The 23,129-nt window shown below is 40.5% G+C and overlaps 1 protein-coding gene across 1 annotated transcript in view; it reads left to right on the top strand.

The window, feature by feature from the left end:
• Positions 1-1,798: 1,798 nt before the first annotated feature.
• LOC128101789 (fatty acid desaturase 2-like protein FADS2B) overlaps positions 1,799-23,129 on the top strand; it is a 39,587-nt gene continuing 18,256 nt past the window's right edge. Inside the window, exons 1-4 of the mRNA XM_052725162.1 lie at positions 1,799-2,302; positions 13,788-13,898; positions 20,719-20,916; positions 22,760-22,861. Coding sequence (XP_052581122.1) covers positions 1,982-2,302; positions 13,788-13,898; positions 20,719-20,916; positions 22,760-22,861 — 732 coding nt within the window. The 5' untranslated portion in view covers positions 1,799-1,981. The remainder of the gene's footprint in view (positions 2,303-13,787; positions 13,899-20,718; positions 20,917-22,759; positions 22,862-23,129) is intronic.

The following is a 23,129-nucleotide window of genomic DNA, read 5'->3' as shown; positions in this document are numbered from 1 at the left end:
CCCTGGAGCTGATGTGCCTCAACTAAGGCCCTAAGCTGACTATTGCTTTCACACTTCCCTGATACTGAACTTCTTGAGTTTTCCTGAATTTATATGTATGATCTACAAATATTCCACACAGGCACATTTGTTGTGTTTAGAAAACCTCCACTCAGAAATCATGGAAACTATGGGAGTTTATGGAAATGCCACAGCACTAGCGTTGGCTTAATGAAGTTGTAAGAAATGTGCTTTTCCTTTCATTTACAGGTGAGAAACTAATATGATGGAGATGACATATTATTCTATTTAGTGTCCAAACCTATGTCCAAACCTTATTTTCTTTGATTCTCTTAAATTTTGTGTTTCAAAATTATAAAACAGCCATTTGTTAATTTTTCAAGATTTGGGAAGTACCATAAAATTGTAAAGCATAATAGCTCATAACCCTGTAATCAAAAGATAACTAAGCCAACACTTTAACTTACCTCCTTCCCATCATACATTATTCAGTAAACACAACTTTTTTTTCCAGTAGGAAATTTCTTTAAAGTACAATTTGTTGAATACCTTTTCTTTTGTATTAATAATACTGAAGTCATGAGTGCCCACCAACAAAAGTTCTGTGAGGTTTTGTTGTTTAAAATATTTACATCTAATTCAACAAGCAAAACAGATGCGTTCTTCTTCATTAGAGCTGAGCATTGGGACCACTTCTAGCAGCTGCAAATATCAGTGCAATATATCCCTTTAGTGACAGTTTTCAATTGTGTTGAAGATTCAGATGAGTTTCTCAAACGTGTGCTTTTACTATAGTTCTGTACAACCTCTTTTCTCAAAATTCAGAAGCTTCCCACCATCACTTGGGAACTCCTCCTCTTCTGCTTTGTTTCCAAACCATCTCAGACATGGCTGACTCCTTCCCACAAGGCTCTCACTGTGCTCAAGCTTTTCCTCCAACTTCATCGTCCCTGAATCCCTGAGATGATCTAGGTTGACTCCTAAATTTCCTAGTTCTGCAAATCTAAAACCCAGACGTGGTCAGAGAGGAGAAGACTTGGAGTGAGAGGTGGACACGTCTGGCTTCCTCCGGGTTTCTTCTCGTGGGTTGGCTGTGATATGGTGATATGTTACTTGGACTGTCTGCCCTTTGTTTTCTAAGCTGGAAAATGGGGCACTAACAAGCCTCACCGGAAAGACACGGAAGAGAGGATTAAGAGATAAAACAGGTGACATGGACTCTAAATCACCATGTGTCACTCATGTGGCCTTTAGAAGTGTTTGCAGATTCAGAAAGATTTTAAGGAGAGTGAAGTGGAGTCGGGGAGTCATTTACATTGTTTCCTTAGGCTTTTTACAGCATTTGCTTAGACTTTTTCCCCTTTTGAAAATGACACTTTTTAAAAAGTGGGAGGAGGGGACTTAAATATATTTGAAAGCCCTTGCGTGAGATGATAGCTGTCCAAAGAACATTTACCCAAACCAAGCAGCAGTGATTCCAGTCATCCAGGAAATTCTGAAAGCTTTTGTTCACATGTTGAATTTATAAATCTAAAGGTCATTATTTGGAGGAGTCCCAGAGAACAGGTAAACCCATCCCATGATGATGTCACTGGAAAATCAGAGACCAGAGTTTAGCCCCTCCTTTCGCTGGGTGGGGCATCTAATCCATCCAGACTGCGATTGGCTCAGGCTCTGTGCTCTGGGACATTTAATGATGAAGGAGGAGGATGCTAAGAGAACAGTCAGCAGGAGAGAGGTGACTAGAGAAATGTGATCCAGCTGTCCTCAGTGAAGAAAAGTTTAGCTACAGACCAAAACAGGGCCAGGCTGGGCAGGTGCTCACTTTCAGGCTCGGGAGAAACAAACGAGCCAAAGGCTTTCTGTGTAGGCATCAGGACTGCAGAGGAATGAAAGAGCAGGAAAGGAGTCATTTTATGGCCCAATTACAGAACTAGGAAATTTAGGAGTCAACCTAGATCATCTCAGGGATTCAGGGACGATGAAGTTGGAGGAAAAGCTTGAGCACAGTGAGAGCCTTGTAGGAAGGAGTCAGCCATGTCTACATGACACGCATCAGGCAAATGGAAAACCGAGAGCAAACGGGAAAGCAGAGGTCTATGAAAAGCAGGAGGCAAATGGCAAGGGAGGCAGCCTCAGGAAATGTCTCAACCTGTACACCTGGCAGGAGGTCCAGAAACACAATAAGGAGGCCGACCAGTGGCTGGTGATTGATCGCAAGGTTTACAATGTGACTGACTGGGCTGGCAAGCATCCAGGTGGCCATCGGGTCCTCAACCACTATGCTGGGGAAGATGCCACGGTAAGGACATCCATGTGATTCTCTCCTCTCTCTCTCTCTCTCTCTCTCTCTCTCTCTCTCTCTCTCTCTCTCTCTCTCTCTCTCTCTCTCTCTCTCTCTCTCTCTCTCTCGCTGTGTTTCTCCTCCTTTCTTCCCTCCTTCGCTCTCTCCCTCTCCCTGATGCTGAGTAGCTGAGATCTTGGCTCTCATCCCCAAAACACTGAAGTACGTGCCTGGGCCCCACAGTCACTATCTCCTCCCAAACCAATTTTTCAGGATTCCTGTCTAACAAGAATCTGGAAGCAAAATGGGGCTTCAGGGTCTAGCTGTTGCCCAATATAGGATACATTCAAATGTTGATGGTGGAGATTGTGTTTTTGCGTTCTGAATTTTGTCTTCTCTCTCTCTCTCTCTCTCTCTCTCTCTCTCTCTCTCTCTCTCTCTCTCTCTCTCTCTCTCTTTCTCTCTCTCTCTCTCTCTCTCTCTGTGTGTGTGTGTTTTCTTTTGCTTCTTCTTGAAGTAGAGTAACTATCTTATAAATAGCAAGTTTATAAGTGAGCAAAATCTGGGGGGAGGAATGTCGTTGATTTAAACAGGAATTTACAGAAAGCAATTCATGGGCATGAAACATGATTAATAACAGTGAAAGCCAAGAACTGCCTGGACTTGGAGAGTTCACAGTTCTCTTTTGCATAGCGTAGCTCAAGCAGTTTGACAAGAGTGATGCAATTCTCACAGATGCGTTTCAATGCACCACCTTAGGTGCTCTTGCCAGGGGTGTGAGCACGTCATTCTCACATCGCAGATGATGCACTTGATACTCAAAAAGGTAAGCCATGTGCACAGCAGGTATTGGTGATGACAATGCTAAGCGTGAAGTTGTTTTATTTTAACCATAAAGTCCTGTATATCTGGTTCCTTTAAGAAAATAAAAATTAGAGTCAGCAAATAGCTCAGCAGGTAAAGACACTTGCCACCAAGCCTGACACTCTGAGTTCAACCTCCAGGAGCTACCTGGTAGAATTTAAGAATCAACCCCTGAAAGTTGTTCTCTGACCTCCACATGCATGAGTTCACACACACACACACACACACACACACACACACACACACACACACACACACACACACACAAAATACATAAGTAATACTAGTAAAAAACATTTTAAATTTCATTTAGTGTTTGATAAGGATGTCTACCAGAATCTTTCAGTGCATTCAATGATTTTTTTTTAATCTGGGTGTGGTGGTGCTTACATTCAAGAGGCAGAGGCAGGCATAGCTCTGTGAGTTCAAGGTCAATGAGGTCTAAACAAGGAGTTCCAGGCCAGCCAAAGCTACATAGTAAGATCCTATTTTTCAAAATCCCCTTTTAAATATTCTGTGCATGATGTGCACTTCCACTCGCTCTGGAAGTGTTATTTTCTTTCACAGCACAGACCAAGAGTTTGAGCCCCTAATAGCTCAAGATCAGGCAACCAGTATATGGCAGGACAGGAATTTAAGCTGAGACTTGATATTTTTGCATTCATTCATTTGACACATGAGCAAAGAAGTTCTCCAACATGTTTCTACACATGGAACTGAAGACACCTGTCTGTAGGTGGCATGTTCTAGAAATAGGACTCGGTAGATACCTGATGGATTTGTAAAGTCAGATGGTGATGCCATCAACATTTTCCCATAACTCTCAGTTTTCCCTGAGTCTCCACCCCTCTTTCTCTGTCTAGCTCTTGTTCATCTGTCCTCTTACTGGCTTCATGTTCAGTCAGTCGAATATATGTTCAATCAGACCCTGTCACATCTACACTACTTCAATTCTGATGCGGTTTTTAAATGGTGTTCAATCTTTTCTTGGGAGCAAGGGAGGGGGGCATCCTAGGTATCAGAAAAGCACACTCAGGCAGAGATCTAGAGACTGTAGGGGAGAAGAAGCCAAGTAGAGCAGTATGTATGAAAATAAGAGAAGGATAATTAACAACTTTCAAATGACAAAATAATCATAATAATAGTGATAATAATAAATAAATAAAATAGCCACAGTTCCCTAAGTAGTCCCTTCCCTCAGTTCAAGCTGGCTTTGAACTCTTGGCCTCCACCTTCCAAATGCTGAAATTATAGGCATACACCATCATGCTTGACCTGGATCAGGGTTTTCTAGCTTAAATCACAGAATTGGCTTGAAGATGTGTTGGCAAGGACTTAAGTTTTCAATCACATTGAAAATTGCTAGCAATCTCACTGAGCTTTAAGTATCCTAGGTGATAGATCTGAAGTTTGCTGAAGACACCAGAAGCCAGGAAATGATCGCTTTTGCTTCCAGCCCTAGCCAGTGAGAAGAAAAAGCTATGTAATAATAACCACCAGCCATGCCCAGGCCACTTTAGTATTGGGACATATCAAGAAAGAAAAGCACTGGCCGGTGGTGGTACACGCCTTTAATCCCAACACTCAGGAGGCAGAGGCAGGTGGATCTCTGTAAGTTCGAGGCCAGCCTGGGCTACAAAGTGAGTTCCAAGAAAGACACCAAAGCTACACAGAGAAGCTCCAGGAGTCCAACTGGCAAGAAAGAGAAGGGTTTGTATGAGCGAGAATTGTTGAGACCAAGATTGGAAAAAGCACAGGGACAATTAGCCAAAGGAATGGAAACACATGAACTATGAACCAATAGCTGAGGAGCCCCCAACTGGATCAGGTACTCTGGATAAGTGAGACAGTTGATTAGCTTGATCTGTTTGGGAGGCATCCAGGCACTGGGACCTCGTTCTGTCTTCAGTGCATGAGCTGGCTGTTTGGAACCTGGGGCTTATACAGGGACACTTGGCTCAGCCTGGGAGGAGGGGACTGGACCTGCCTGGACTGAATCTACCAGGTTGAACTCAATCCCCAGAGGAGTCTTTGCCCTGGAGGAGATGGGAATGGGGGGTGGGCTGGGGGGAAGGCAGGGGTGGGGGTGGGAGGGGGGAGAACAAGGGAATCCGTGGCTGATATGTAAAATTAAATTAAATTAAAAAACTTAAAAAAACAAAAAAGAAGAAAAAGAAAAAGAAAGAAAGGAAGAAAGAAAGAAAGAAAGAAAGAAAGAAAGAAAGAAAGAAAGGAAGGAAGGAAGGAAGGAAGGAAGGAAGAAGGGAAGAAAAGCATATGCTTGATCAACCTCATAATTTCGGAAAATGAATCCAAAAGCATTCAAATAAGGGGCTCTCCAAAGGAAGGTGGCTCAGGAATGGTAGGAGAGATACAGGAGAAGCAGGGCACTTCTAATTCTCCCTGGCTACTCAGAAGACAAAAACACACACTAGGATGGGTTGTGTGAACTTAGGAGAACTACTGAGATGCCCAGAGTTTCATCTCCATGCCCTGTGAAACAGGAATAGCATTGCCCACCTGCCTGACCGATGGTAAATGGAATTAATGCATTTAAACAATCTCGTATAATTGAAGACATTAACAGTCAACAATTGTAGCATCCATATCCTCACAAGTGTGATTGTTACTTTCAGTTAGTTTACTATCAGCATAGACATTCTGATTATAGCTTGTGCCTTTTAATTGGAAGCAGAACACCAAGCCCAAAGGCCCAAGGCCAAATGCTCACTTTACAGCTTAGGAGGTATTAGCACAGTTTTTCCTGACTGGCAACTGGGGACCACAGGATAATCTCTGCATTATAGGTACTAGACCCGTGGCTACACTTGCACAGATAGAACACCTTCTCTTATTTACATAGAAACTCTTTTCTAGGCCTCCTAAAAGGTGGATAGCAGTACCTAAGTAATGAGTGCAGTACCATGGGGTCATTAAACCACTCCATTCATTTTTCTAAAGCTTTGTTAGGAATGTGGCCTAATGTTTAAAACTATAGGTTTCAGAATGGAATCGGCTCAGTGGGCATCAGGAATTTACACTTATTAGAGAAGTCCTGGGGAGACTGTTTAAGTTTTTGAGTCTCAGTTTCTTATAAAAGGAGATAATAATACTTTAATCTTGGTTTTATTATAAAAATCAATGGAAGTCAAGTAAAATGCCTCTTATGGTGCTCAGCAGAGATTAAATATTCAACAAGTGACAGCTTTTGTAGTTGATCATCACTTCATTCTTCTGAGATGGATTTTAATGCTCTCCACAGTAGTTTAATAAACCTATAAAACAAAATCAACACATAAGCCTCTGCTATTGCATGCATGAGTTATCTGGTTGTTTACAAGCTATATAACTTTAAGCTTATATAACAGGGCCAATTAGCAGAGTTTGGGGCTTGGGACTTTTCATGTATGTGAGTTTACTGAGGAAAACTCAGTAAGCAGTAACTTCAACAAGAAGAACTGATTATACAGATTCTCACTTAATTTCACCATGCCAGGTTATTTTGCAGTCTCTAGAATAAAGATTGCTAAGTGTTTTGATGATAAGACATACGTATGAATAAATATTTGTCCATACATTTTATACTAGACCCTAGTAGGTTCCAAGGGAATGAAGTGCAGTTGTGACAGTAGATCTGACAGAGGCTGCAACGTTTCAAATAAAGAAAGCAAGTGCAGGTCTGTCTGCTCATCTCTAACGTCACACCTTAGAAGAAGCAATGACAGAGCTGGAGAGACCATCAATGAAGAGCGTGCAGTCCAAACATCAGGGCTTGGGTTTGGATCTCCAGAACTCACTTAAAATGCTGGGGACTGAGGTGGGCGGTGGTGGGGCACACTTTTAATCCCAGCACTTGGGAGGCAGAAGCAGGTGGATCTCTATGAGTTCGAGGCCAGAGCAAGTTCCAGGTCAGGCTCCAAAGCTACACAGAGAAACTCTGTCTCAAAAAAAAAAAAAAAAACCCTGGGCTCTGAAATTTACATCTGTAGTCCCAGAGCTGGAGAGGCAGAGAGACAGGTAGATTCCTTAACTCTGCCTCTAGCCAGCTAGCCTAGCTGAGTTAATGAACTGTAGGCCAGGAAGAGGCACTATGCAGGGAGAGACACCATCCACCACCTCCAAGGATAAGGTGGAGAGTGACTGAAGAAGACACCTGACTTCGACCTCCAGCCTCCATATATACATTCACACACACACACACACACACACACACACACACACACACACACACACACTCACACTCACAGAACATGTACACACACATAATATAAACAATCAAGTCTTTTCTCATATAAGGAAGAGATGACAAAAGCTTACAGGAAATATGGCAGAGTTCTCTTCAACTATTTGGAGGGCTCCTAGGGAGAAAAGGCACCATGGACAACTGCAAAAGAAAGAACCCATATGGTTTGGAATGAGCTGAGCTGACAGAGGCAAGGCTAGGCCAGAGGGGAGAAGAGTGTGAGCAGACAGGTTTTACACATGTGACTAGTCATGAGTAAGTACCCAACCAACATGGCATCCACTTCCTCCTCTTAGCATGATACTGGCCAAAAGTGCAGGCTTGATTGATGTCTGAGAATGACAGACAGAAGGGAGTCCCGCTTCTAGGAGATGAAAATGGACCATGACAGCTAAGAGGAAGGGGCACATGAGGTCTTACCCTTCTTGAGTATCCCTAGGCAGTTAATGGTCCCAGGGGTAGAGAGAGATGTTTTCTTCAATTGTGTAGTTATGGGTAAGGAATTTAAGGAATTCAGGCTGCTGTAAATAATCCCTCACTTAGGATCCTGTAAGCAACCCTAATTAAATTCATTAGGTCATCAAATGGAAGAGATGAGAGAGAGAGAGAGAGAGAGAGAGAGAGAGAGAGAGAGAGAGAGAGAGAGAGAAAGGAGGGAAGAGGAAGAGCAGTGGAAGGGGAACAAGAGATGAATACAATAAAATTATATATTCATAATAACATATGGAAAATGTATATACATGAAAATACCCTAATGAAACCAATTAGTATATATATTTAACATCTGCTAGTAAAAACATTAATTACAAAAACGTAAAGAAGGAGAATGGACCATGAAAAGATAATTGTTGCCACTCTGAAAGGTCAGCCTGGCAATCAAATAAGAAATTAAGACAGTTGAAAGGAATGAGACCAAAATGGAGTCCAGGAAATATATTGAAAGTCCAAAAGGAGCATGGACAACAAGATTGGAAGGAGAAGATGAGTGGGAGGAACACTGAGGAAACATAATTTAATATTTAACGGGTAACTAAATAAGCAAAGCAGAATGAAAGTCTAGATTGATGTGGGTACCTCACTAAGGCATCCAGGTGCCCATTATGGAAGGAGAACATCAGAAGAATACAAAGGTCTAGAATGCAGATGGAGATTGAAAGGATGGAAGGAGAGCAAGGAAGGGAGAGAAAGAGGGAGGGAGACAGAGAGAACGGGCTGGAGTTCAGAAGAAAGCAGAGTATAAATGAAGGCCTTCTGGTGACAATAGGAACTTCTGTGGAGGTATAGTCACTTAACACCTCACCCTCCCAGGTTGCAGCTCGCTCCCAAGGCAAGGGCAAAGATGCATTGTCCCCCTAACTCAGCCTATTTACAACTCATCATTAGTTTGAATATCAGGACTTTTGTTCTAGCTACAACTTTGGAGCACACAAGTTCTGAAAAGGAAGCAGAAGAGGAGAAGGGGAGTTACCCAAGGGAATGTAAGCTTGAGATTTGTTTTCTTTTTTAAAAAGAAGATCTCATGTATCCCAGGCTACCTGGAGCTCACTGGGCAGCCAAAAATAACCCCTTGCTCCCACTTCCTGGGTGCTGGTTTACTTATAAATCTGTGAAAGTCACATTCTACATGCCTTGTTGGATGACATTGAAACTCTTTAGATGTTTTATGGGTTTATGTTTGTCTCTTTTTTTTTTTTTTTTTTTTTTGAGACAGGGTTTCTCTGTGTAGCTTTGCGCCTTTCCTGGAACTCGCTTTGGAGACCAGGCTGGCCTCGAACTCACAGCGATCCGCCTGGCTCTGCCTCCTGAGTGCTGGGATTAAAGGCGTGCGCCACCACCGCCCGGCTATGTTTGTCTCTTAATCAACATCTTTTGAGAAATTTCAACCCTTGTCAGACAAACTGTTAGGTCTTAGCCATTTGTCCTGAGTTGGAGACCTAACACTAACTATGTAAATAATAATAATAAGCAATTTATTGATATCCAATTGCAAAGACTAAGCTCTGAGTCACTAGATTAGGTCCTGAGTAGACTGTATAACACCTGAGTAAATAATGAAATAATGAGCACATGGGGAGAAGTAGGTGATTTGTGTGGATTTACATAAAGACTGAGGCTTCAGTGGGAGGGGGCCAGGTCAGCAAAGGCACTTGCCACCAAGCCTGATTCTGCAAGTTAAAGGAGAAAGCATTGACTCGAAAAAGTTGTCCTGTGGGTTTTTTTTCACATATGTGCTGTCATGCAAGTGTGTGTGTACACACACCCACACGTACACACACAAACAACAACAATAGCAATAATAATGACAAAATGATTAGTTAAAATTTAAGTAGCTTTCCTAACATGAGGCAGTCCACCCCTCTGCTGCCCTCTGTGTTAGGGGTTAGGAAGCAGCCTGTCTCTGGGTGGTTGCAGTTCCCTAGACACCAGGTTTGGCAAATGGAGTACTTGCTGTATTTCAAGCCATCTTCCCATCTTGGCCTGGTGGCTTTGTGCAGGTTATAATCTACACAGCAGCATTTAAACTAAGAATATCAGAATTTTCTCTGAGGCTTTCTAATTTTACATACTTTGACTGTTCTCTTTCCATGGGGAATTCTGTTGCTTTTATAATCAGTAAACAATATAATCAGCAGTAAACAATCACAGCCCCCAGGAAAGAATAGCCATAGATCAGCAGTTTCCAAAGTACTTGTAAACATAAAGTAATATTCAATATTCATGTCTTGTTGGTATGATTTTTGGTAATAATCAGTTTCAAGATGAGCTGCTATATTATGCAATTTATGGTGATCATAAAGAGCAGAGTGATGATTGAAAAGGGAGCAAAAAAGAGTATAGGGAAAATGGGAGCAGCGTATTATTCATGCTTCAATCATCCTGACTCCTCATGCAGAACTGTTCTGCCTACCTTACTCATCAGGGGTGTATTCACTACATGTTTTATTCTAGGCACCATGATAGATGTTAGGGCTGCATTAATCTATGCCTAGTACACAGTCTCAGTTTCAAAAACTCACTAACGAAGCAGCAAGTACAGCTTCATTACAATATAAAGAAAACCTTTATAGTCAATGTCTCATAGGTAAAGACAGTTGCTGCCAACTCTGATGTCATGAGTTTGATCCCTGTGATGAACCACATGGTGCAAGAAGAGAACTGACTCCCACAAGTTGTCCTCTAGCATCTATGTGTGTGCTCCCACACACAATAAATAAACAGACAAATACGTATTTTCTTTAAAAAAAAATGAACAAACTGTTATAAGCTTGCAGGAGTACTTGTGAATAATTTTCCTGCATGTGCAAGGGGCATCAATATCTAACGTTGGTGGAGAAAAGTGGAAGAAGGAAGTGAAAGGAAGTGTACAGATCTGTGAGCATTCAGAGCTCCATTTATTCAATACAAGGCTCCCGTAGAGAATATGGTCTATGAAGGGTCAGCCTGAGGAAGTAGGATGGAGTCAGAGGCAAAGTGCTTCATGAGACTAAAGTCTAGGAAACTCTGTTGCCATCTGTCCAGAAAATACAGGCTGATTTTAGTACCATCGCAAGGTCATGTAGCAGCATGTCTCTCAGGAAAAGGATTATAGATGTTGACGGCTGGGATGGATCTTTAGGGTGTTATTGTTCTATTTAGCCCCAAATTCAAACATTAGCTCTGCTGCTCCATGTGGTATATGGAGGAAATATTTCCATCCCATATTCCTGAAAGTTTGATGTCTCTCTGTACAATAGAAGCAATAAACCCCCACAGGATTAAGGCAGTAGCTATGAGCTGGTATGCTCCTTGTACATATGGAAAATTCTGTAAATACTGGCACTTTCCCCTGTTCCCTTCATTTCACTCCACCTCCTTCAGCAAGAGCATACTTGCCTAAGAATGTGGGTAACAGAACCTGTTTTTGAGGGCTTCCAAGTAGGGATTTCACAACTTAGTATATGGGTTCCATTAGAAAAGCATTGAGTATTTTAAGATTAAATAAACTCCTTTGTTGTACTTTCTCAATAATACAAAGAAAAGAGATTTGCAAATCAGCATGCTTACTCTTCTGCAGATCTCTGTGGCTCCTCAGCATCTGTCCCCAGAGCACAGACTTCTGATCATCCCTTGGGTTCAAAAGTAACATGGCACTCAGAAGAGTAGATTATCAACAGCTTCAAATTCTGCTGGGTTACATTCTTACCGATGTGTGCTACAGATTTTGAATTATATTCTATTCTTCTGTACTCTGAAAACTGACCCACCAATATGCTTTCCCATTCTAATCTGCTCAGAAACAGCAGACTGATGATTCAATCAGTATAGATCATCATAAGATCCATAAATCACTCCCTTAACCACTGAATAATTCTTTCCCTGGTTAAGAGAACTAAACTTTCAGCCACTCAGACTCATATGCACATATGCCATATTTTCACAAAATGTAAAAAATTTAAAGCATCTTTGAAACAATGTAGCCCATTGTTGTCCTAAGGTTTTGTGAGAAGTGTGCACAGTATAATGGACCTATAGCCCAGAAGGATTCTAGCATTCGATCTATGGACCTTTTGGTGAAGTCAATCTACAAACTTGATATTGCACACTTCTAATTATCATATTCATCATATATGCACCTTCTCAGAAGTAAGCTTATGAAAAGTTCCATGGGGTTGGAGATCTAGGATTCAATATATTCACTTTTATCATCGGAGCCCACTCCATATTGGTTGTTAGAATGAAGATAGATAGATAGATAGATAGAGAGAGAGAGATAGAGAGATAGAGAGATAAAGAGAGAGAGAGAGAGAGAGAGAGAGAGAGAGAGAGAGAGAGAGAGAGAGAGAGAGAGAGATACCTGAATTGCTGTATTAAAGAAAAGGTAGATAGTGAGTTCCTATCTCTGGTGGAACATATAATAAAAAGATGGTTAACAAGGACTGTAAAGTGAGGCCTGCCTGGAAAAATGGCTCTGTAGTTAAGAGTAAAATGTTGCTTTGGTAGAACTCAGTTCCTAGTGCCCATATCCAGCAGCTTACAATTCCCTATAAGCCCAACTCCAGGAGAGCTGATGCCCACTTGTGCCTTTGCAGCCACTCAGACTCATATGCACATATCCATACATGTAATAAATACTAAGACAAATCCTCTTTTTAAAGTACTGTATAAGCCGGGTTGTGGTGGCACATGCCTCTAATCTCAGCACTCAGAAGGCAGAGGCAGGTGGATCTCTGTGAGTTTGAGACCAGTCTGGACTACAGAGTGAGTTCTAGGACAGCCAAAGAAACCCTGTCTTGAAAAACAGCAACAACAAAAAATTTAAGTACTGTGTAGTTAGTATATGCCAATCAGTATCTTAATTAATTCATCCAAGCTTCATAATAACTTATGAATTGAGTGGCAACTATCACTACCATTTAGGGAAGAAAATACAAAATCGATGTAAGGCAACAATGTGTAAGGTTCACAGTTGCACAGGCTGTAAATGGCAAAACCAGAACTGAAGTGTAGGAAGGTTGGCTTTTAGCAACCTGTACTATGCAACAGCCACTGCTCCAGAGTGTTTGTATCCCACCCATATAATTCAAGGTACAACTTTGGCTATATTTCCTCAGTTTCAATCACTGCAACCTCAGTGTCATAATAGCAAGAAGCTAATCATCTTCATCTCATAAAATTTTCTCTCCCCCCCAAAAAAAGCTATAAAAATACTTGGGAGGAAAAAGTCTTTTACAATATAGGAACTCCACTGCTTCCCACAGTGATGTGGAATTGCTACTTAGCAACATTATTTCTATGGAGTGATGAGAGTCCTTCAATGCTAAATACAGCTGAGAGTATACTACTTTAGGCAGCCCAGGACTCGAGGATTATGTTCCCCCAATCATTTGTGTCTGTATTTTAAGATGTTGCTATCAAATTTAATCCACTGTTGTTTGGAATAAATAATCGAAGAGGCCTCATTCTTCTGAACCTCAGTCAAGAGCTGAAAGGAAGCCCTCAATAGAAAAATGTAATTTTTGTAGACAGTCTTGTTTACAGCATGCCCTAGACAGTTTAATAAACTTTCACATGAAACCTGATACTGGACTTCAAAGACTCACCATGGTAATTAACTCAAGCAACTCTTCCTTCCCATGCTTAAGAAAAGAAGCAGTGATGTAATCAGTGTTCTAGGAATTGCCTGTCCCTAGACAAACAGTGCCTGTCTGGGTGGGTCACCAGCCTCATCCTCTAATAGAAGGGTCGCAAAGATGAAACTGATGAATCACCTTGAAGCATCAACATGGGATTAGAAGCAAGTGCTCTGTGGTAGGGTCTATGCTGTTGCCAGTTTGGGCCCAGGATGGGCAAGGGAGGAGCAGATCTGTGGATAAACACATCTCTTGCAAGTTTCTAACACTTATCTCGGTTTTACAGGATGCCTTCCGGGCCATGCACCTAGATCTTAGCATTGTGCAGCTGTACCTTAAGCCACTGCTCATTGGAGAACTTTCTCCAGAAGAACCTAGCCAGGAGAAAAACAAAAATGTAAGTACAGCTTCAGGATCCAATGGCATATAAAGACTGGGGATAAGGTATATTTTGAGGTCAAGTTACTGTTTTCTGTGAGAATATAAAGCCATAGTAAGGTACAATAGCTCCTTATTATCTTAAGGGTGTGCATCCTAAGACTTGCCCTCAAGTGGAGGCCTGAAATAATGGGCAATATGAAGCTAGGAGAGTAGATATGACTACTAGGATGTCCACTAAGTAACTGGACAGAAGGTAGTGTGTACACTGATAGACACAATGGGTGAAGGGGTAATTCAGGTTAAAGACAGTGTGGAGCAGAGTGGCAGGATATCTTATCATTATGCTCAGAGCAATGCACAACTTGCAAACTGTTATTTTCTCTTTACTATATTTTGACTAAGAATGACTAAAAGTAAGTGAAATCACAGGAAAGAAAGCAAGCACTATTTTTTTCTTTTATTGAAGTTAGAGATTCTTTTCTTATATAAAATATCCTGGTTATAGTTTCCCTCTTCCTCTACTCCTCCTAGTTTCTCTCCCACTTACCTTCCCATCAGGATCCACTCCCTTCTCTGTCTCTCATTGGAAACAAACAGGCTTCTCAGAGATAATAATAAAATATAACAAATAAAATATAATGAGATAAACATAAAAACCATCACATGAATTTGTAGAAGACAAACTAACAGAAGGAAAAGAGCCCAAGAGAAGGCACATAAATCAGAGACCTACTAATTCACACACTTGGAAGCTCCAGAAAAAGCACTAAACTAGAACACATAATGTATATGCAGAGTACCTGGTTCAGATCTGTGCAGGATTTGTGCATGCTGCTTTAGTCTCTGTGCATTTATGTGAACTTTGCTCATATTGATTTAGAGGGCCTTGTTTTCTTGGTGTCCTCCATTTCTTCCGGCTCTTACACACTTTCTTCTTCCTCTTCCTTGATGGAGATATCCCATTTAGGGCTGAGAATTCCAAGATCTCTCTCAGTCTCTGCATAATATCTGTGGGTCTCTGTGTTCCCTTCTGAAGGTGGAAGCTTTGCTGATGATGGCTGAATCAGAGTATAGCAGATTATCATTTGGAATTATTTTAATATTATGTTTGTGGTTTTATTTTTGTTTTAGATCAGTATTTGGTTTTACTCTATGTCCCTGAGGTACCTAGTCTCTGGTTCTTGGTCACCCAAACAGTGTCAAGTATGGGTTTCATCTCATGGAGTGAGTCAAAACAGACATTGGTTGGGTACTTCCCACAAGGTTTATGATATCATTTCTTAGCATATCTTATAGGCAGAACACTGTAGATCAAAGGGTTTGTGGTTGGCTTGGTGTTTTCATTTCTCTTTTGGTAACATGCAGAGTACCTTCCTGTACCTAAAGATACAAGAATGTAGACGTGAAGGTTAAATTAGACACCAGCTCAATTTCTCCATGTTCAGTGAGTTAGGTAAGTGCTATCTTCAACAATGGACCCTTGTTGTCAGTTTGTAGAGAACAATCTATTGGCTTGGCAAGAGCCTGAGTTATTTGAGGACTTCCATTGGACCCTGTTGGCCAAAAACTCAATAGATGTATGAGGATCAGATCCTGGTGCTGGAAACTTCATTTGGTGACAAGCGATGGTCAGTTGGGACTCTGTCTCCCCTTATTATTTGACAATTTCATTTAGATCACCTTCACATATGGTTATCTTTTAGGAAGTTTCAATTGTATTAGTTTTCCATACTATCCATCAAATGTCCCTTAATTCTAGCTGTCTCTCGCCATATTCCCTCCCTCAATTCCCTTTCCCCTCCTCTCTTGATCCTCCCATTCCAGTCCCTCATCTATTCACCCATGATTATCTATTCTATTTCCCTTTTCTAACACCATCTATATGTTCCCTCTAGTTTCTTATTCTATATCTACTCTCTGTAGTTTTATGGATTGTAGCTTGGTTATCCTTCACTAATATCCACATATAAGTGAATACTACCATACTTATCTTTCTGGGTCCAGGTTAACTCACTCAAGATGATTTTTTTCTAGTTCTATCCATTTGCCTGCAAATTTCATAATGTTTTTTTAATAGTTGAGTAATACACCATTAAATGTACCACATTTTCTTTATCCATTCTTATGTTGAGAGACATCTAGGATATTTCCAATTTTTTTTTTTTTTTTTGGTTTTTCAAGACAGGGTTTCTCTGTGTAGCTTTGCGCCTTTCCTGGAACTCACTTGGTAGCCCAGGCTGGCCTCGAACTTGCAGAGATCCGCCTGGCTCTGCCTCCCGAGTGCTGGGATTAAAGGCGTGCGCCACCACTGCCCGGCGATGTTTCCAATTTTTGGCTATTATGAATAGAAAGCATCAATAAACATGGTTGAGCAAGTGTCTCTATGGTAGAATGAAGCATCCTTTGAGTATATGCCACCAAGAGTGATATAACTGGATCTTGAGGCAGATGACCCTCATCTTCCTGAAGAACCCCCACACTGATTTCCATAGTAGCTGTACAAGTTTGCACTCCCACCAGCAATGGAGGAGTGAGTGTTCCCCTTACTCCACATCCTCCAGCATGAGCTGTCACTTGTTTTATTGATCTCTAAATATGTAGATTCTGCATATTTCAAATATCATAGTTTTCCTTGGAAGATTTTTCTTTACTTTTATATCGATATATAAAATGAAATATGATCATATTTTATTCTCAGAACAAAGCAATGGAATTTATAGCACTTCATCCATATAAGTTCTGTATCTCTAAGCATTTAATTCATGCCAAGCAACTCAGACATGGTTTTATTTCTGTGGCTGCTTTTAATTATGTGTTTGAAGCCTAACTAAGCCGAACTACATGGGAACAGAGACTGTCTCATTTATTCTTGTGTCCTCCAACCTTCTACACAGGATCAGACATGCAGCAAGACCTCTACAATTAGCTGTTGAATGAAAGATGTAAATAAATCTTAACCATACCCCTTTTTATATGTAGGGAAATTATCATTCATGAAGAATAACTTGCTTTCTGAACACAGCTACTTTATCAAAGAACTGGGCCTCAAAATCATTCCTCTCTAGTCCCACAGGTTCTTAACTGTTCCTCAAGATAAGCATTACTCTTTCTTTACTGGTTTGACTGTTTTAAATACTGTCGTCTAATGGTTCTACATGACTAAAACTTTGCTGGGGTGATTTTACATAAAACATAAAGGGATTTTAATTAATAACAAAAGTTCACTGGTTTGAAATTTATTTTTGTAGAAACTTAACTGTGTCTGATATGTAACCAGAACTCATCTGTACGGAGCAATGACCCATATAGTGCTCTGAAGTAGACAGAGTAAAAGCTTTATTCACTGTTTTTTAAAAAGAGAATATGGACTCAAGAGACAAGACCACTTTAAGGGAATGAAGTTTTTTTGCTCATATTTGTAATACTTGGGTTCACTTTGTACACATGCATCCCACACAGCTATGCACCAAATGGCATAGCTCTGTCTGGAAGACTGGATTCTGAGGGTGGACAACATGAGTCTCACCTTAACCCTTCTCATCTCAAACTCATTTAGGCCCGTTCTCAAACTTCTCTGAGCCAACTGTTTTTCTGTGTAAGATAGTGTTTAAAACATAGTAAATGCTCTACAATAAAGATGTTATCATTATCATGAACACAGTGGTGGTACTAGAGCTTACAAACCTCCATACATGTCCCCACCACTTGTAGCAGGTGACCCTGGATTTAAAAGTAATAGCAAAGGTTGTTATTCCTAAAGAGTTTCCAAAAGGCAAAGCAAATTCAACCAACTTCTGAGAGCCAAGGGATGATCGTTATTTAAACTATTGTTCTTCTCTGAGAATTAAGGTGGACTGAATTTTCTGTTTGACAACTGTGTGACTACTGAGCAACTACTATAGAAAACTGAGTGTCAGGAGGTGTGGGCTTAAGTCCAGCATCTGGGACTGGCTTCTTAATTATTTTGAGGCAGTTGCTCTGCTGAATTTCAGTGACCTTCTACTCTGTATAATTGTACTGGAAAAGAAAAGGCTAAGAGAAACCCTAGAGACAAATTAATATCAGAAGCTCATTAAAACTGCCTATGGTCACCATAACTCCAAATCTGATGATAGTTGGACATTGCCTTATGAGAATTTTGGGCTGACAATAGGTCCTTTAAAAGTTCCACCGATCACAAGTGTGCCCATAAATATAAAAGCATGTGATATCCACAAACAGTTAGGGGATATATTTAAACAAATATGGCCTTAAAAAGCATCATAAGCTACTTCCATAATTTCACAGCTTGGTGATTGTGTAATCCTGGAACTAGGTTCTGTGATACTTCTTATTCATCTATCGATCTCCCTGAAGAAGAGGCCCTTCATATCTAGATGAAAAATTCTCACCAGTAAAATGGATACATAGTGTATGTCTCTGAAAACAACACACAATTGGTACCCTTTAGCCAAGGTTCACTTTCTATAGTTTTGGTGATCTATCATCAACCAAAGTCCCAAAACATTCCATAGAAAATTCTAGAAAAAGTCAATGCATTCGTTCTCAGTTATTCTGAGTGAAATGATGAAATGTTTACCATCCCCCATTATTCTTTCTAGGATATGAATCATCCGTTTATCCAGTGTATTCAAAGTGTATAATTAGCTACCAATTTATCTTTTTAGTCATCCTGGTTATGAGATGGCACAATCTTTGGTCTCAGACATACACTGATAATTTTGGTGTGTTTTCTCTGTGAGTAAAGGAATCTACTGTGTAGTCTTTTACACACCCCATAATTCTTCAAAAACTCCTTCTTCCATCTTCCTCCAAATTCCCTCTCCCCGATTCTTCCCCACATTCCCTATCTCCCTCTTTCTCTTCTATAAGGGAGAAGGAATTTTTAATGCGAGGCTTCTGGACATGACAGCACCTTTCCCTAAGCTGATTTCTAAGCTTCAGTAGGAGATGGCCATGCAAGTCTGAACATTTGAGTATAAAAGGAAACTCAGGCCAACTCTGAACCTTCTTAAGAGGAATTAGGGACAGTATCCCACTCACAAAATTCCACATCCTAAACCCCAAACTTATCAGAAGTACAGATCTATTTATTGGAAAGTTGTCACTGAGAATAAAGACTTATGTGTATAAAAGGTTAGGCAAACATCATTGCTCCTAATTTTAACTCTTTGATTCAAAGTGAATTTCATTGAATTTTCCATAAGGAAGTGTAAATGTCAACATGTTTTTCCTCTGCCTCTGACTATACAACCTAATAATAAAGCTAAGACTTAGGGCACCAGTTACTCACGAAGAGGTAGATAATATAGTTTCAAATGTCTTCAATGGCCCACAAGATGTCTCAGCAGGTAAGGAGTTTGCTTCACAAACCTGACAACCTCAGCTTGATTCCCAGAACCAGTATAAAGGTGTAAGAAAAGAGTCAGCTCCACAATGCCTTTCCTCTGACCTCCACATGCATATGACATATGTGTCACACCCCGACACACACAAAATAATAATAAATATTTTTATTAAAAAACTTATTCATTTTACATACCAACCACAGATCCCCCTCCCATCCCTCCTCCTGCTTGCCCCAGCCTCCCCTCCCCAACCCATCCCTCATCCCCTCCTCCAAAAGGGTAAGGACTCCCATGGGGAGTCAGCAAAGTCTGGTACATTCAATTGAGACAGGACCAAACCCCTCCCCGCTGCATCAAGGCTGAGCAAGGCATTCTACCATAGGTAATGGGCTCCAGAAAGCCGGCTTATGCACCAGGGATGGATCCTGACCCCACTGCCATGGGTCCCTCAAACAGACCAAGCTACACAACTGTGTCCCACATGCTGAGGACCTAGTCCAGTCTCATGCAGGCTCCATAGCTGTCGTTCTAAAGCTTATGAGTTCCTACAATCTTGGTTCAGTTGTCTCTGTAGATTTCCCCATCATGATCTTGACTCCCCTTGCTCATATAATCCCTCTTCCCTCTCTTCGACTGGACTCCCAGAGCTCAGCCTTTAGCAGAAATATCACTTAGGTTAATGTGTATAAATGTTTGGAAATCAGACCAGTTGAGAGAGTGGCTGGAGCAAGAGAAAAGTAGCAGGATTTTAGAGATGTATGAAAGGAGTATGGGAATGGAAAAGAGAGTTGTCAAAGTAATTCCAGCACTAGAAGGCTCATTTCAAAATTCATTGGTGTAACTTAAAAATGCATGCATAATACCCGTGTTCCCAGACCACGTTAACCAGCAAACACACACTGATGCTAACAGTCTTGTTCCCGGGGGATCTACTGAGAACATCTTTGAATGTTTATCCCTCAAGCTAATCTACCTAGAACACATTATTCTTTGTTTACCTTCATCTGTAAGTGATTCACTTGTATGCAGTAAATAATTGATGACTGAAAAAGCACTTGCACACTATGGTAGTAACTATGGTAGTACATCCTCATGAACAACAAGTTCTCCCAAACCTAAATAGAGTTCAACTCAGCACTTGAAATGTTGGTTTCAAAAGTGACTGTTGGGCTTTACACATATTACAACTGCCCCACTTTGCCTCCCCTCAGCCCAGAAAACAATTGCTTTTACCTGCCCTCCCTAACTGGGGAAAGATTTGTACATCGCAACTCATTCTTTCTTGCCCATAAGAAAAAATATATATATTATCACCATTTTTCAAGTATTTCATTTGTTTTAAGTTTCATTGTCATTGGTTTTAAATTCTAAACAAATATATTCATATTAATAAAGTAATTCATTACTAACTTGGTAACAGCTTGCATTCATTTATCTTCATCCTTCATATGAAGGAACTAATTCCAACCTTGAATATTCATTTCACAGCCACAGTTGGTGGAAGATTTCCGTGAATTGCGCAAGACATTAGAGACCATGCATATGTTCAGTGCCAACCTGGGGTTCTTCTTTCTCCACCTTGTACAGATCTTGGTTTTGGAAGTCTTAGCATGGCTAATACTACATCACTTTGGCACTGGCTGGACTGTTACGATACTTGTTTCTTTTCTTCTTACAGTTTCTCAGGTAAGCAGGTGTCATCAGCTTAGGCAGCAGCCTCAGAGTGAGCCTTGGGTTTTTTCATCCTTCTGTTTTTTATTTGAAAACTTCATACATGCATTCAATATATTTTTATCATATTCATGTCTCACTATCCCCTCCTAACCCACTCAAGACACTACCTCGCCGGGCAGTAGTGGCGCACGCCTTTAATCCCAGCACTAGGGAGGCAGGGGCAGGTGGATCTTTGTGAGTTTGAGGCCAGTCTGGTCTACAGAGTGAGATCCAGGAAAGGCACAAAACTACACAGAGAAAAGACACCACCTCATTGTATCTCCCTGCTAACATCGTGTCCTCCTTTTTAAATGATATTTTCAGCCCACTGGGTCCAATTAGCACTTTCCATATGCACAAGGATGTGGGATCATACACTGGGACACTTGGAACCTACTGGTGGCCACATCCACAAATTAAAGTGACTCTCCCTTTCCTAGAATCCAGTAGCTCCTCAACTAGGGTGGTGCCTCAGGAACTGCCTACTAACTTGTTTAATCTTGTGCAGCTGCTATGTGTCACGTGTGTAACAGACATGTCATATTCAGAGGACAGCAGTTTATAGCTCTCTTCTTCATCTTCCGTTTCCTACATTTTTTCTCTCTCCTCTTCAGCACTGTTCTCTGATCCTCTGTAGAAGGGCTGGTACACATCTTAGCACACTACTCATGAGTTTTAACATCTTTCCAAAGTATTGGACTCCAGTTCTCTCATCTATAAGATGAGGATAACAATGGATATGGAATTATTTTAAAGAAGACTAAGGATGTTAATCTGTAAACAAGGTAGCACAGTATCTAGCATATAGTAATGGTTAAATGAATGGCAGCTGATATTGTTCACCCAGTTTTATCCCAATTATAATAACTAAATTTCTATCCTCGGCCATATAGCATCCAACTTTATCTTTCATTGATTAATCCACCATCAATTACCAGTCCATTCATTCTTCAAGGGGGAAAACTGCATCTTAATATATGAGAGTAAAAAAACACATGCACTCCAGTATAAATGACATCAGCAAATGGAACTTCGACCATTTGATAAATTTTTGTTAATTTCTATATGCATGTTCAAATGTGACCTCATATAAACACAGGCTGTGTACAGATATGAAAGAAAATTCACATGTTCCCTGTCCTGGATAAAGAAGTCCTCCAGGACTTAGAGAACCACTCAGAGGAACATTGCATGGTAAAAAGGGGAAAGCAAGTGCTACTGGAACAGGAAGGGGCCATTCATTCTTAGTGGAATTACTCAGGAATGTTTTCCAAAGAGTGATGTTTCCAGATCCCAGAATTTTTACATCAGTTTATTTCTTGAAAAGTCAAATTGCTTTATTCTTTAGGAAGTCCATTTTTAGAAACAAATATTCATTTGACACTTAGCATAAACTTGACCCTTTAACATAAACTTTGATCCTCGCACAACACCCCCAAGGGTTTGTCATTATACCCAGGGAGAATCAGACAGATCACTGAGGGTCAGAGCTACTCTACTGTACAACTTGCCCAGAGTTGTTCATCTCTTAAGTATTGAAGATTCCAAACTTATTAGGCACTAAGGTCCATACATGAACTTCATACTCCACCACAGAAGACACCAAAGAGTGACAAAAAAGTGTTCAAGGCAGGGAAGACCACTAGTGTATTTAGATGGAGGTTATAGAGTTGGTGATGTGTGTAGGAAATTGAAATTAAACTTGGATGGAGATCAGATAAGACCTCCCACTATCCTCTGTCAGGCTTACAAGTCTTGTAGACTTTATGACTTCTTCTTGATTTTGTAACTTCTCTAACTTTCTTTTCTTTCTTAGGCTCAAAGTTCATTTTTACAACATGACATAGGACACCTTTCCATGTTTAAGACATCCAAGTGGAACCACCTGATGCACAAATTTGTAATGTGTCACCTCAAGGTACAGGATATGAGGAAGAGTGATGGAGATTGTGAATGAAACTCCCTAAGGCAGGGGTTACTCTGCCTTGAATGTGTACTCAAAGCAGCAAAAAGTGTTCTGACATTCACAAATGAGTAAAAATGTCTTTATAAGATAGGCTTTATATATAATAATATTTAATACAGCATTGCAAAATATTCAGCAAAATCAAATTTTAAATTTTAAGAAAAAAGTGTTCAGTGTTTATTTTTTATGATTCTGATAAACTATTTGGCTCAATTCACAT

This window comes from Peromyscus californicus, unplaced genomic scaffold (assembly GCF_007827085.1).
Source record: "Peromyscus californicus insignis strain IS unplaced genomic scaffold, ASM782708v3 Scaffold_7__1_contigs__length_154581171, whole genome shotgun sequence".
Taxonomy (NCBI): domain Eukaryota; kingdom Metazoa; phylum Chordata; class Mammalia; order Rodentia; family Cricetidae; genus Peromyscus; species Peromyscus californicus.
Note: the sequence above shows the minus strand (reverse complement) of the source record. Positions and strands in the feature narration are given on the sequence as shown.